We start from the raw sequence: 13,600 nt of genomic DNA on the forward strand, positions 1-13,600 counted from the left end.
CTTCCATCACGTGGCACTTGGAAAGCAAATCATGAGACAGGGAAAGTATCTGTCCCTGGATCTGAGCAGTGGTTTGGCTGTGTGAATCAATGATCGCATTTGGGGTACTGGGGTTCGGATGTGAGATGTGGGATGAGCAAGGTCCACACATGGTGGGAGTACTCTGGGCCTTTTGCCAGGGGGAAGTCACTTCTCCACCCTGGGCCTCAGTTTCCCTAATCTAAAGGATAAGAGAATCGGGCCGGTGTATCCCTAAAGGCCCTTTTCTTTCTGAGACACCTCAATGTGTGGCTGGGCATCAGCATGGCTAGTCTCAGGTTACCCTGATTTCTAGAACGAACCTTGCAACCTGGTCTTCTCTGCAGTACGCTTGGAAACTGGGAGCTCCTGTAACAAGAACACACTTTGGGAAAGCTGTAACGCCATAGAATACTTTTACGGCCAGCCTCAGTAGTGAAGGTTCATTATAAATCACAGATCTATTCATCATGGGGGAAAAAGTCACCCCACAATATAATGAAATCACACTTAAGAATGCAGCAAGCCTTTTTAAAACATATTTGACAAAAAAAAAACCCTACCATTTTCTGATATAATAATAATACTCCCAATAAATCACAAAATATGAATCTCTCATAGCTATTGCTGTTTTTACACTCGAAACAGGAGCTTAAATGAAAAGTTTTAAAATAAAACCAGCTACAATTTCACAGAAAAGCATACACCAACTTAAAAAATCGTTCCACTTCTGGGAAGCCCACTCCTGTGTGTTGATACAGAATTAAAGATAGAAAAGGTCCCCAGAGTTGAGGCTCAGAGAGATGAAGTGATCTGCCTAAGGTCACAGAGCCAGCTGGTCCCCATGCCAGGCTGGAGCCCTCTCCCACCACACCATCTCATCAGGAGGGTAGCAGACCGTACTCTTAATGTTTAGACTATTCCCGAGTCATTCCAGAAGATGCTGCCTTTTTAGAAACAAACAAGTGGACCTAAGATAGTAAGATAAGCAAAACCCCAGACCCACAGAGGTGATGGTTCCAAATGCAATGGTAAATGACAAGATAACAATGTCCATTGACTGGCTGCACACATAGCACAAGCAATAAGGGACAGGACACCTAGTGAGACAGCCTGCCAAGGACATCAGGAGATTTGGGGTGACAGAAAACTTCAAAGGATGGCTTATAGGCAATAATTATGAATCCTCACACACTGAGTTTCTTATAACATGTCTTATTGATCCTACTTGATGGGTGGGACCAAATGACTTACAAAGGAGTTCAAAATCCCCCCAGCTGTTAAGAGCACAACTACAGTCCTAACTCCAGGGATAAGAAGTCTTTCCATCAGATTCATTTATTCATTCATTTTATTCATTCATTCAACAAATATTGGTTGAGCACCTACTATGTGCCAGGTACTGAGCTAGGCTCTGGGCATACAGTGGTATGTGAAGGTGACATAGTTGCTGTCCCCACATCGCCTTACTCCAGCCAGATGGAGGAGCTATATGCATGGAATAGGAATGGGACTCAGAGGGGCTTTCTAAAAGGTCTAGCTAAATTTTGGGGTTGCTGTACCAGAAAGCAAGCTCTCTGCATTCATTCATATGCTCATTCAACAAGCATTCATTGAGAACCTTCTGTGTGACAAGCACCGGGTCCCTTCCATAACGAATGTGACAAGGCCCATCCAATAGGGGGTCAAGTCCCCTGCTCCCAAGGTGCTTGTGTTGGAAGAAACGCAAGGCTAAGAGATATAGAAGGCAGACTGGTAGTGAACCAAATCAACATACCTGCTGCCAAGTAACAGGGAACGTTGCTAGTGGGCCAGGAGTCCAGGCTTTCTGAGCCAAGTGCTTCAGTCCAGGGCATTTAACAGCCTGTGCTGAACCAGCCACGAGTGAGTGGGTTCAGAGTCGCACCCAAGCTAGCCAGGCTGAGGATTGCCAACACCCTCTTTCTTCTAATGCCCCGTCCTCTGAGGTCCGTGGGGGCCTGATCCTTTGCGTTCCCCTTCTGAGCACAGACAACTCCATCTTTTCTTTGTGCCCTAGTCCACCGGGCTCCTGACATCTTTATTGGCTAATGCTGGACTTGAGTTTGTAACAGAAATAGCAAATGCCTTCGGGGCTGACCAATAATGGAATGGGCCTGGAAGGGATTATGCAAATGGAGGAGCTGTGCCCCTCCCCCCCCCATCTGAAGGGGGCAGCCAGGACTCACTCCAGCAGAGTAAGAAGATGGGCCAGCATTGCCAGAACTTCCCATGTTTTCAAGAAAAGCCAAATAATAATAATCCTATTTTTATTCTGCCCAAGAATACTCCTCTTCCCAGGAACGAATGCACCCCTAAAATGACAATAATAGCTTATATTTAATGAGCCTGGCATGTCTGCGACAGATCTAAACTCTTTACAAGAATCAACTCGTTCTATCCTCACAAGAATTTCAAGAGGCAAGTGCTATAATTATCCCGTTTTACAGAGAAGCTGAGTGGTGTGTCTGGGATAACATGGCTAGGACAGGCAGAGGGAGACTCGATGACGGCAGTCTAGCCCCCAGACTGTGCTCTCATCTCCACTTCTTCCTTCTTCACCGAGGTAGCTAACTGGTTACACAAAAGCCAACATCTCTCTTGCTGCCCAGAGTGAAGGGATGGGTTGGGAATGAAGAAATGGAGTCCCTGAAGGACCCGGAACTGAGATAGTCTCCCCATGGTCATGTTCAAGCTGCAAGCAGCGATGACAGTGGCCATGCTGAGTCCCCTCCAGCGCGGTTGGCCTTCGCAGACACAGAATTGTGAATCACCACAGGGCCTCTTCGAGCCTCTACTCAGTTGCCAGCCCTGCTCTGGGGAGGTGCCATTCTGAGGGCCAGGAGTTTGATTATGTGTCACTCTGGCTGCTGTGGCCCCCTCCCAGGGTCTGGGCATTACACCCTACCAGCGCCACTGGACCGCAGCCTAAGAAGGAACTCCACTCCAACCTCCGAACAGAGTTATCGGTCACCTCTCCTGCATGGAGACAGGAGGATGAACACTTCATTTTTTGAGGGAAACAGCTGGGTTTTTCCAGTAGATTCCAGAATGATAATCCCACTCAGACTCTCAACCTAGGAGGCAAGCCGAATCGCTCCCATCTCTCCCTCCCCAGGGTCAGCCATCGCCTCTCTCCTGCAGGGTGGGTCAGGCCCCAGCCACATCCTGTCTGGGGCTGATGTCGCATCTCTTTAGCAACAGTCACGTTCTAAAAGAAGGAAGAGGGACGGCAAGAGAGCATGGGCTGGTTAACTCCACAGAAAATGCCGGCCCCTCCTTCAGTGGCTTGTCCTCTTAAGGAACTGCTGTTGAACAGCAGAGTGGCCAAAGGGTAGGCCGTCAGAGAAAAATGAGAACAAGAAGAGAAAAACAACCCTTCTGGGGAAAGGAGCTAACATTTACAGAATGCCTACCATATGCTAAGAACTGTACAACTGTGTCTCCATTAATCGTCATACCCATCCTAGGGGAGAAATGTTATTAGTCTATTTTATTACCAAAGAAACTGAGGCTCAGAAAGAACAAGTTACTCAGGTTACACAGCTAGTTAAATGGCAAAAACTGTGATTCAAACCAGCAACTGTCTGGCTCCAAAGCCTGTGCTCTTAAGCCTTATGGGGTGTGATGTCCAGGTAATTAACATCTGGGCAAATGATTTAACCAGTTGTCGCTCAGCATACACTATCTGGATACCTACTAAGTGCTGGGCATCGTTCCAGTCGCTTGGGATATACGTCTGTGAATAACACTGGCAAAGATTCCTGAATGCCCTGGTGACAGATGGCAGGCATTAATGACATAACAAATAGATAGTGACTTAGAAGCTGATAAGTGCTATTTGGGGCAAGGGAGGGTGTGGAAGAGGAGGGTTAAGGCAAATTGGGAGCACTGGGATAGAGGCAGAATGCCATTTTAAACAAGGTTAGTCAGGGTGGGCCTCACTGAGAAAGAGGCGTTGGAGTCAAGACTTAAAGGAGGTGAGCTGTTCTTGAACCTTAGTTTTCTCATCTGTAAAATGGGGATAATAGCCATCTCACAGAGTTATTGTGTTAAACAGGATGATATAAAACACCTGACTAGCACATACTAAGCCCCCAGTAAATTAGAAATCTTATTAATATTATTAAGTAGCAAAGTTCAGGATGGAGCTGGGTCTATTCAATGCCATAGCTCATGGGCCACCCAGCACACACTGCTGCCCATGGGGAGCTGACAGTGTCACAGGAAAAAGACCTCAAGACCAAAAATGGCCATAAGGGAGCCGAGCATACTCTCCCAGAGCCTGGGCTGTACTGATGTGCTCAGCTTAGTTCTCACGCAGTGCCATCCCTGGAAGAAATAGTCATAAAATAAGGTAAACGGAGCAGGGAGGACGTGGCATCGACTGGGCTGGATGGAGCCAGCATCACTGGGAGCTAGTGAACTGGCCTGGGGATTCGGCCCTCGACCATCACAAAATCCCAGATCACCAAATCCAGAGGCTTCTGAGACGTCATCCAGTCCTGCCCCATTCTTTTCAGATGTGGAGCTGAGGCCCAGAAAGGAGCAGTGACTTCCCGAGGACCACAGCCGGGCCGGGAATCGGACTCCTGCCTGAGGCGCCTCCTTGCTCACTCTGCCTCCTCTGCAGAAAGCTCGAGTATTTCAGAAGCACAATTGTATCAACAATTTCATAAATATTGGGTGTGGGGGGCAGCGCTGTTCTCTCCATTGTGCTGACACAGACTGAGAGTCAGGGCGATGCCTGGGCCGTGGAGCACAGCCAGGGTGAAAGACCTAGAAGAAGGAAGGCGCCCGATGCAGAGGGTCCCATTCAGCGGGGAGAAGGGAGGCTGCAGGCAGGGCCAGGAGCACAGGGAATGCGGTTGAGGACAGGAGTATCTGCGTCCCTCCGTCCCAGGAAGTCCCTGCCCAGAACCTCATGATCTGTGCCTGCCTGCCGGCCTGCCAGAAGGAAAGCCTGGCGCCCCACATAATTCCTGTAGAGGTAGCTCATTCTCCCCCAGAGGCAGCCCCAAAGCAGCCATGAAGAATTTGTCCCCCAGAATCATAAACACACACACCCACAAAAGATCTAAGGGCTAACTCTCCTCCCTCCACCCAGACCTGGGTGCAGAGCTTCTGGGGAAAGAGCTAAAAGCACAATCAAGTACCCCCCATGGCTCGTGGGGACCATGGCAGAGGGACAAGCTTAGGCCGAAGGGAGGAAGGTAAACCCCATATATACTTTCTCTGTACTTTCAGGTCCTGGGCTCAAGATTACAGGCCATGAAGGCAGAGGCAGAGGAAAGAGAGAAGGAAAGTAGGAGGTCTCAAAGTCTCACCCCAAGGCAGGAGCCTCGTGTACCGAAATGCCACATTCTTTCTTAGAAAGCTGGCCCAAAAATAGTTAGAGCCTTCCCTCCCTCCTTCCATCTATCCTTAAAATTTTCTCTTCACCCGGAGACTCTGGGATCAGACGGACTCAGGCTTGAATCCCAGACATGCCACTTGTATACTCTGTAAATGACCTTCAACAAGCTGTTTCACCTCTCTGAGCCTCAGTTTCTTTATCCACAAAATGGAGGCATAACAACCTCATAGAGCCAATGTGAGGCTTCATGGAGATAAAGCATGTCAGGTGCTTAGGGCAGTGCCTGGATTGATCAAATGCAGATATTATAAAATCTGTTCCAGGCCCCTTAACCTCCTGGTTTCACTTCTAGCAGTGGCTGATTTTACCACAATCCATAAGTCATTACTGGGGTGATGTTAAACCTATAAGAATCCTTCCCAAAAAGACACATCCATCACTCAGTTACAAATGCAGGGTTCATTTGGGGACTGAGTTACACAGCATCTTTGCTGTGAAGAGCTCTGGTCCTGTATTTAGATCTTCACTGGGGATCACAGGGCCAATTGCTACCCATCCACTCACCTGCCTCTCCAGGGTCTGCAAGCATCCATCTCAAGCCAGGCAGCCCTCTCGCTCAGCTCTGATCCATCAGTCATTTCCCTATACCCATCTTCTCTGTATCTACTTACCCATCTATCCATCCATTTGCCCATGGTAATTCACTCTCTGGGACTACAGGTCCAGACTCTACAGGCACAGTATTCAGCCCCACCAGGATTTCCCCACCTCTAAGTAATGGCATTCAGGGAACACCAGGCAGGGCCTGAGTGGGGTGGGGTGGGATGCATGCTTCCTCTCCTCCCCTCCTGGGACAGGTGGAGGTCATAAGCACAGCCACAAAATCACGGCCAGGGCAACATTACTGAAAGCAGCTGCCCAGCACAGGGGATGGCCTGGGTTCACTGCTGCTACCGTTTAATTGAGTTATTTGGTGACCACTTGCCATTGAATTGTGTCATTTGGTGACCACTCCCTTGTCTGCATGTGTCTAAGCTGCTTCTCCATGGCATGTGTCCCCAGGGGCCTGAGGATGTCACGTCTGCATGTTCTGATCTCTTCCTGCCGGCTTGTAATGGGCTACATTTCCTGTTCACCTGCCAAGGACAAGGCCCTGTGGCAGGCACTTGGGGCAATGGGAGGGCAATGGTGGGAATGAGTCAGACAAGATCCCCGCCCTCCAAGACTTTACAAGGAACTGGGGACCGAGAGCAGAAGGCCATCACCACACACGACCTTTTGTAAGCTGTGAATAACATTTCCCCATTCCGGGGTCTTGCTCAGCACTGCTCTCAGGTGGTAGCTGGTCTCCAATCACTTTTCCATTACAGAAATCGATAACTTGAATTACTCCAAAATAACTAGACCCTTCATGCCCCTGCAAAGCTAATTTTTCTGTGTCTGCATTTGCCCACATGCTTCTGTCTGGGTCTGAAATCTATCTGTATGAGTCAATCCAGGTAGAACGGAGTCTTTCGTCTGACTGTGACACACTGGCAGAATGAGAGCGGGATTTGAGTTGGACACTTAGGTCCAAGTCTTGGCTCTGACACTTACTAGCTGTGGATGCTTGTCAAGCTGCCTAAGCACCTGGAACATCCGTTTCCTCGTCTATAAAACAAGGATTCAAATATAACCACCCACCAGAGTGTTAGAGAACTAAATGGAATACCAATGTACACTAATATTCATGGTATATATCAGAGAATCAGTGAGTCCTTGGATACATGTCTGTTTATTCTATGTAAGACTCTGGCTATAAATCTATATCACGAGGACACCATATAATAAGGTCCAAGTGTAACTTCCGCAATAACAACAGTATCTTACATTGGAGAAACAAAGATGCATTCTCATAATGCTCTCATTGTACAAATGACAAAGCTGAGACTTGGGACAGTTCAGTGAATTCCTGAGGGTCCACGGACCAGTGCAGCCCTCTGGTCACCTCACAGTCTTCCATCCCTGCCCTCATCCCTGATTCGAAACCACAAGTCCCAGCGCAGCTTCAGGATGCTGCACGCCGAGTTCAGCCACCAGCAGACGCTGAAAAGACAGGCCTTGTAAAACAGCCTCTTAGGGGACGAGCTGGGAGCTCGGCACAGTCTGCCCTCCGTGCTGCCAAGAGAATAAATCCTCTCACAGTTGCCCGAGAAGGGTCATGTGGGAACCTCAAAAGGCGAGACTCCGAAAGGAAGGAACTGACATTACCGAACACCTATTTCATGCCAGGCATATTCAGGGCCAGTTTCTCACTGACTCCTTAAAACCAGTTGTTCTCAACCTGTTGTGGGGTGGGGGTGGGGCTCACATACCCCTTTGAGAATCTCCTGAAAGCTATAGATTATCTTCCCCCGATAAAGTCATTTTTCATACATATGCAGGAGGGTCAAGGGTAAGAGCTCCAGGTATAAACCTGGGCTGTTTTAAGAGTTTCTTAAGCTCTAAGGACCTTCTCTTTTGGACGTCCCACCCCCATCATATCAAATATTTTCATATACATCCACAGCCCATATTAAATTATACACACACACACACACACATCGAGTTGAATTGCCGTTGACTGTTTGACACAATGTTATATTTTGTAGATATGTAATAAATCATTAATTTCAATTTTGTGATTTCTTTTCCTATTTTGGAGCCAATAAACTTTTTCGGTAAATTTCGTTGACATGTATCATACATACAGAAAAATACACAAATCTTAAATGTACATCTCAATGAATTCTCACGAAGCGAGCACATCTGTACAACTGGCCCTCTACTCAAGAAACACCGTCATGGGCACCCAGAAGCCCACCAGGCCACCTTCCTTCACTGCACCCCACCCCAGGGCAGCCGTTCTCCTGACTTCCAATGTCATAGATTAGTTTTGCCTATATTAGAATTTTTTATAGGTGAAATCGTAGAAATCATACTCATTTTGTGTCTGGCTGCTTTCATGGAACCCATAAACATTTTATTCACCTGTCAGACATTTTCAAGGCCTGTGCAAAGCTCATAGGCTCTAACTACTGCCCAAACCAGGGTCTCTCGACCTTGCCTTTACACTACCACCTCCCGGGGAACTTTGCAAAACCCTGATGCCCAGGCTGCTCCCCAGAACAATGAAATCTGGGGATAGGACCAGGCATGAGTGGTTTTTCTTACTCCCCAGGTGACATCAATTGCAGCCAAGCATAAGAGTCACTGGTCTAAGCAATTCTGTACACTATTAGTATCCCTATTTTGCAGCTAGGGAAACTGAGACTCCACCACAAGCTACTGCCAGAGCTCTAATTCAGGTTTGACTTAAAGTGGCATTTGTACTGATTTCATCCTTGGTGAACAGTAAAGCCAAAACCTGGTGGGCGTGCCTCCTGCCAAGACCCTCCTTGCTGTAAGTCCTTCAGAGCAGTGGAGAAGGGAGGTGGAGTTTCCCAGGCTGCGGAGACCACCCCCTGCCCCCCCCCCCCCCCCCCCGCGCGCAAACACACACACACATACACACACACACACAGCCCTCCAGGAAAAAGGCAGTACCCCAGAGGCTGGCTGTAGGGAGAAAGAGTCACCACCAAGTGGACTGTACCTTTGCCCGCGTCTCTGGAAGTCAAAATAAAGCCCTTGCAGGTGAGAGAGGCTGCTGGTTTAAGGTTGGTGGGGAAGTTTCCCACAGCTGAGTAGCTCTGGCCCAGGCCAAATTCTGGAGTGCAGTACACAATTCCGCCGCCCGGGGGCACCACGAGCTTCTCTAAACTGGTTTTCACACACCTACCTTTGGCCAAAAGGAAGCCAGAAAGTTGAGTCCCGGTGGCAATAAGAGGGGCCCAGCCAGCCAGAGCTGCCCGGGGGTTCCTCTGCTCCCCGGAGTCTGATGAAGCCTGTCTCTGGCTGGCAAGGGGAATGCAGGCACATGGCTACAACCGGATCTAGGAAAGAGGCCACTTCCCCCATAAGTGAGCCAGAGAGGAAAGCCAGGCTGAAAGAAGCCAAGCAAAGTGTGGCTTCTCCCTCCACCACCCTTCACCAGGCTACCCCTGTAGGCCCCTCATGCCCATGAGGGGCACAGCCCACCCACACTCCCACGATGCCCTGAGCTTGGAGGTAACCAGCGCTGCCTCGGTGCCCAGGCACAGCTTCAGGTCCTCCCCTGGGAGCTTGCCAAATCCTAACTCCAGGATGTCTGAGGACCGCAAGCTGCTGAGGGGGTCTCTGAAGCTGGATCCATCATCTTCCCCACAGTCTGGAGCCTGACTTCCTAGATTCAAAGCGAAGCCAAGCTCTGCTACTTCCTAGTGGTGTAACTTTGGGCAAATTACTTAGCTTCTGTGAGCCTCTGTCTCCTCATCTATAAAATGGGAATAATAATAGTCCACACTACAGAGGTGGTTGTGAGGATTGAATGACAAATTATGTAGTCTTAGCGTAGTGCCTGGCACACATTAAGTGCTAAATAAATATTAGCCACTACTATTTTATTATTACTAATGTAACGCAAAATATAGTCACAAACAGGACAGAATGAACCTACCAGAACAGCCTCTGTTTTGACAATCCCCACACACCCCAGGTTTGAGTAGAGGCAGCGAGTCCAGCCTGCCCCGTGGCTCAGGCAAAAGCCCAAATGCCCCTTAGGAGCATGAAATAAGCCACTCCGAGTCCCATTCAGCACCACCCAGAGGGAAACCCTCACCTAATCACCCAAAGGCTGGTGAGATTTTCTCTCAGCCCAAAGACTTAAATGTGTCGCCCCAGCCTCCCTGCAGCCTCAGGCAACTTCCACCTGGGTGCCATCCCCATGGTATCAGAGCAAGCACTGGGTCAGACCTTGGTTCTAAACTTGGCACTATCATCAACCAGCTGTTTGACCTGGGGCCAGTCACTCACCCTCTCTGGTCCTCCATTCTGCCTCATTTAGATGATCTTGAAATCCCCTCCCAGCTCTAGCCTGTGGTTGTAACAAAGTACAACCACATGTGGCACACAGTAAGTGTTCAATAAATGTTACTCAGTTTTATAAAATCCAAGACAAAACTCTCCTAGGTTCCAACACCACATACTTTTCTAGTCTTTAGAACTGAGTGAACTGTGTGATCCAGCCCATGCTAAGAGCTCAAGGAATGGGTATTTATTGAATTAATTTATTACTTATTTTTGACCTGGTTTTCAGTCCAACCTGTTCCCCCCCCCCCCCCCCCCGCCCCACTCAAGGCCGCAAATACCCCATATAAACTATAGATTACAGATCTGGAATGTTTGCCTCCCCACCAGACCTCAAGCTCCAAGAACACAGGGTCTGTCCTGCGGTGTCAGGAACACACAGCCCTGCCTCCTCGGTGTGAGGTGATTGGACAGTTGAGCTTCCCCTGCCTGTGATCCTGGGCCATGGAACTGGCCCCCCATCACCATGGGGGACAGAAGCAGCACAGAGCCTCTAGTTAGGCAAGTCCTTTTATTGAAAAAAGAAATAATAAAAGAAAAGGCCACCACATTACCTGTGCCCAGCCATTCCACGGGAGAGGCACAGGTCAGACACAAGGCCCAACCACACAGGGTGCCAGGGTGGGCCCAGGCCGGGTCCAGAGGTTTGAGGGTCTGTGGCGGAGCCCACTGAGATACAACTCTCTGGGTCAAGTCTTGGACCAGGGCCCACTTAGGCTCAGGGGCTGGTCTGCCCTCTCCAGCTCTCTGGGAGGCACCTCCTTCCCACATGCTGCTCCTGTGTGCAAGAGAAAATCAGGCCCCTCTTTGGTTCCAGAAAGCTACCTGCAGTGGCTGGTCTGTCATATCCACTTCTAGCACTTCTTGCCAGCTGAAGCAGGCAGGTTCCTTCTGTCCAACTTCAGGGCACCAGGATGGGGCAGCTTCCCTCCCACTGGTCCCCTGGGCCTCAGCAGGCAGGGACTCATTACCTGGACACCTCTATTTCCTTTCAAGAAAGGAGTTTGCCTTTTCTCCTGCTGGTTGCCAGCTCCTTTGAACATCCAAGAAAGGCTTGCTTACACAGCCTGAGAGAGCCCCAGAGCCTGGGCAGGCTTAATATGTAGCATCTGCGGCCCTGTGGCCTTGTCATGGGGCTGGGAGAGAGGCACAGAAAGCCCTGGAAGGTTGACTCTGCCCTCCTAGAACCCCAGCTTCTCTTCTCCTAGAATGTACACAGTAGTCAGAAGATGGGGAGGACCTTCCACGTGGGGGAAAGACCAGGAAGAAGAGCTAAGCTGGCAGCCCCAGGCGAGGGGAAGCAGCATTAGGACATTTATTTACAGGGGGACAGGCTGGACCCGTGCAGGGAAGCAGCCAAAGACCATCACTCACGAAGATGACAGGATACAGAGAGGGGCAGCCATTGGCCTAGCAGCAAGGAACACACAAGTGCGCTCTCACACACATGTGCACTCACACGTGTGTACACATACACTCACACAGGTGCACTCACACATGTACTCACCTACTCATACACACACACGTGTATTTATGCAGTAGTGTGCTCACACAAGTGCCTACGCGCGCACACACTTATTCTCACATACATGCAGGTTCTAATCTCAGGAACTTGGCTCTGGTTCTCAAGGGTCAATCCCCCCAAAGCTACATCTCTCCGTGAAGCAATTCTCTAGCCCCCCTAACCCCCCAGAGCCCAGGCTGTGTGTTCCATGACCAGCACCTGGTGGCTTGCAAAGTCTCAGGAGTTAGATGCTTCTTGGCAAGGCCAAGATGGCTCCAGGCTTTGGGTGGAGAGCAGGGAAGCCACAGGTCTAGAAGAGGTCAGGAGGGGGGCTGAGCAGCTCCCCGCGGTGCCCACAGTCTGACCCCTCCCATCTCCCTAGACCTGGAATTTGGTGGAGATAGGATCATAGGCAGAGGCCATGGGGTGGCATCAGGAAGCACGGATTCTGGAAGACAGCCACGGGGAGCAGGGCCCCAAGGGGAGAGAGTCCTGGTGGTCGTGGGGTTTGGGGTAAGAAATCATGCAGGATGGGAATTCTCTATGTGACAGACCTGGGCCCCCTCTGCGGTGTTGGGAGAAGAACCGCAGAAGAAAGGAGCCGTCCAAATTGTGTTGTCCCCACCCCCAGCCTCCATGTGACCCAGACCAGCCCCAGGGGGAAGAGCCAGGTCAGGAAGTGGACCATCCTGCCAAGGGGTGGGGGGCAGGCGGCGCGGGTTGATGGCCTGCAGGAAACGCGAGGCCGGTCTCCCTCCCGCCCGCCCCGGTAGCAGGTGGGCCCAGCGAATAATCAGAAACGAGTGCTCTGGTAACGCAGCCGCCGCAGGTCTGCCAGGCCCTCTTTCCGGGCATACGCCTCCCTGCAGGGACTCTCGGCCAGTCACCGGGCCCCCGCCCCACCACCCCCGCCACTGCTGCTGCCACTGCCGCTGCTGCTGCCACTGCTGGAGCTGCCACTGCTGCATCGGTCTTCGTAAATGGAGATCTCGATCTGGGGTGGCGTTAAGGAGGGCTGCCGGCTGCCAGCGGGTGGACAGGAACCCACGGATGGAGGCCAGGAGGGGAGCGGAGGCAGAGCTGGTCCCGCTTTTTAGGCAGTAAGGACAGGGAGGCCTGGAGAGCCAGACCCCAAGCCCCTCTGTGCACACACTCAGCTCAGTTCTGGAGACTTGTAGAAACGCAGTCAGGATCAGGACCTTACATTCTAGTGGGTCTAATTACCAAACCCCAGGACACAGTGCGCCCAGGAGGTGGTGCTACGATAAGGGACCTGCGAGGGCTTCGGCGTCCTGAGTTCAAATTCCGCCTCGCCCTCTCTCGAGCTATGTGACTTTAGACGTCACTTCACCTATTGCCCGTCAGTGATCGCAGCTGTAAAATGGGGATAGTAATAGAATCGTGGGCTTGTTGTGAGGCTTCAATGAAGTAACACGTGCCAACGCCTGACTCGTCATACAGGCTCAGTAATCAGAAGCTCGTCTCGCTGGGCTTTGTAGACATAAGAGTCTGGTATTTGTGTTTTCTTTATTCTTTCCTCTCAATTTTCCAGGACAATTTATTTTTTAACCTTTTACTCTCACTGCTACTGACTGGGGGAGGAAAGTGTGCACACCTTGACCAGGTAAAGCGGGCAAACCTATAACCCACCCTCTGGCCAGCCTCCCACCAAGACCTCACTTTTTTCATCAGGGACCAGGGGACAGTGAGACCTACCACAAGGGGTTAAATGAGGATCA

The 13,600-nt window shown here is 50.4% G+C and overlaps 2 protein-coding genes across 15 annotated transcripts in view; one reads left to right on the plus strand and one right to left on the minus strand.

The window, feature by feature from the left end:
* The window catches only part of CRTAC1 (cartilage acidic protein 1), a 152,066-nt gene that overhangs the window by 132,818 nt on the left and 5,648 nt on the right, over nucleotides 1-13,600 (plus strand). The window contains exon 14 of one of the 4 annotated variants that reach the window (XM_074339250.2): nucleotides 5,284-6,066. The exons of 2 other annotated variants lie outside the window; for them this stretch is intronic. Coding sequence is in view for 1 of the 2 variants with exons in the window: in XM_074339249.2 (XP_074195350.1) it covers nucleotides 5,284-5,345 (62 nt within the window). In the remaining variant the exon portion in view is untranslated. Of the gene's footprint in view, nucleotides 1-5,283; nucleotides 6,067-13,600 lie in introns of those variants that run through there. One more of the 4 variants, XM_074339249.2, reaches the window with a different exon arrangement.
* Nucleotides 10,855-13,600, minus strand: part of GOLGA7B (golgin A7 family member B) — a 32,468-nt gene continuing 29,722 nt past the window's right edge. For 9 of the 11 annotated variants that reach the window (XM_074339254.2, XM_074339258.2, XM_074339253.2 and 6 more), the window contains one exon: nucleotides 10,855-12,855. In XM_074339254.2, coding sequence (XP_074195355.1) covers nucleotides 12,745-12,855 — 111 coding nt within the window. In that variant the 3' untranslated portion in view covers nucleotides 10,855-12,744. The remainder of the gene's footprint in view (nucleotides 12,856-13,600) is intronic. The other 2 variants (XR_012498473.2, XR_016018900.1) reach the window with 1 other exon arrangement.

The sequence above is a fragment of the Rhinolophus sinicus genome, chromosome 15 (genome assembly GCF_057876585.1).
Source record: "Rhinolophus sinicus isolate RSI-liver-muscle chromosome 15, RSI-T2T, whole genome shotgun sequence".
NCBI classification, from domain to species: domain Eukaryota; kingdom Metazoa; phylum Chordata; class Mammalia; order Chiroptera; family Rhinolophidae; genus Rhinolophus; species Rhinolophus sinicus.